At 47.8% G+C, this 1,787-nt stretch overlaps 1 protein-coding gene across 1 annotated transcript in view; it reads left to right on the forward strand.

Annotated features, from left to right (window-relative positions):
* Nucleotides 1-1,164: 1,164 nt before the first annotated feature.
* Nucleotides 1,165-1,787, forward strand: part of LOC119100229 (uncharacterized) — an 11,455-nt gene continuing 10,832 nt past the window's right edge. Inside the window, exons 1-2 of the mRNA XM_037223339.1 lie at nt 1,165-1,180; nt 1,607-1,750. Coding sequence (XP_037079234.1) covers nt 1,165-1,180; nt 1,607-1,750 — 160 coding nt within the window. The remainder of the gene's footprint in view (nt 1,181-1,606; nt 1,751-1,787) is intronic.

Raw genomic sequence — 1,787 nt, forward strand, 5'->3', positions numbered from 1 at the left:
TCTGGACGGCCTGCTGACTCAGCTGGAGAGTCTTCTAAGCAAGGGGCTCGAGTCCCTGGGGCCGGTGCTGGGTCTGACTGATGACCAGATCAAGGCTGCTAGAGGCTGACATTGACACGCTCATCAAGGACATCGAGTCGGCCGAGCACGGACACACCGACATCGACACTGCGCTGGAGAAGATCCTGACGGACGTGCTCAACATTCTGAGGACTGCGGAGCTCCCATCCTACCCAGGACGGTTTCTATGGCCACCAGTACGTCAGCAGCAAATTGGTGTATGAGAACTGATTGCTGCAAAGTACGTTATTGTGCAAAACATTACAACGTCAGCAAACTTCATTACTGGATTTCACGTAATGTATGCCTCCTCACTTACTTGGATTATATAACCGACGACCGGCAGTCATATGGCTGCAATTATATGTTCAGAACGACAGCTCTCCCACCTTAAAAGCCCAGTAGTAATGGTATGTCAGGGAGAAATTTTTCAGTTCGTCCCGCACACACATGAGGATTTCACTGTCAAGGGTTTTTCCTGACGCCATTTTTATAACAGTCACCTGTGGTTGTAACGTCTAGGAAGTATCTTACCAGTAACCTGCATGGTAACATCACAAGAACGGGGAATGAACAAATTTCTGATTCTCTGGTTAAAAAGGCATCGACGAACAGAGTCATCAGCAAAACGTGCTGTTCTGTTGCCATGTTAGTCAACACAGCAGGTGTAAACAAAACGCAAGTAAGTAGGCATAGCTACTGTCAGCATTACACTGCACACTACATACCCAGCACACAACCTTGGGATAAATATGGCTAAGCGCCTTTTCGCATGCATTTAGAGCTCAAGCACCTTGCAGAATCAATCATTTTCATGAAATTAATGCGCAGTGCTCATGCCGGTCATTCTCTGTGGGCCCGACCAGCTCAGCGAAAGGATTATTGCTGGTTGAGTGTGGATGCTATCGCCAGGAAGTGGGCATTCGTAAAACTGATTGGTAGGCAATCTACACGTGTGTATACAAAATTGATTCAAGTGCGCACTCGCCGGCATGTATAACGACGCATTATTGGGCCATTTTAGCTGATATGCATGTATGCTATTAATTTCTCGACGACTGCACTCCGCATGTACTAAATAGCGCATTGCTTACCTCTCCCAAGATGGATGAAAGATCTGGTAGCTATCAGTGACATCGAATCAAGTAGCGTTGTGATTGTATCCTTGGCCTTTCGAGCTTCGGTTCAAGTAGGGGATACATGCTGATAAGAACGGTTCTGTAACTGTTTGCGCAACAATGACAATGGCAAATTCCCTCCAGCATGGCACAAAGCATGCAGCAACAGATCGACTCTGCAATACAGATTAATGAGGTGCTGCAGCAGCACTTCAAGGGATTACATTTTTTGGAGCACAACAGAGGTCATGTTTTTTTTCCTCCGTCATGCGTGCACTCTCGTCGTCTGCTCTTGGGCAGAGATAATTACAACAGTGTTTGCCGAGCGGCAAGTCGGGACATTGCTCATGCAAACGTAGACTGGTGTAAACTCAAGAGCCTTGGTACAAATTGGGTACTGATTTCACGCACCATGTCATGCGTTGCAGCTGAGCCGAGCCCCGTTGAAAAGCTTCTGGAGGAGTTGAAAGCCCTCGTGGACAAGTATCTGCCGATCCTGGGACCGATCATCGGTCTGACAGAGGATCAGGTCAATGCCGTCATCTCCAACTTTGACAAGTTTGTGGCCGATTGCGAGGCTCTAATCACGGCACTGTGACATCTCCACCG

Source organism: Pollicipes pollicipes, unplaced genomic scaffold (genome assembly GCF_011947565.3).
Source record: "Pollicipes pollicipes isolate AB1234 unplaced genomic scaffold, Ppol_2.1 Scaffold_4881;HRSCAF=5763_pilon_pilon_pilon, whole genome shotgun sequence".
In the NCBI taxonomy this organism is placed as follows: domain Eukaryota; kingdom Metazoa; phylum Arthropoda; class Thecostraca; order Pollicipedomorpha; family Pollicipedidae; genus Pollicipes; species Pollicipes pollicipes.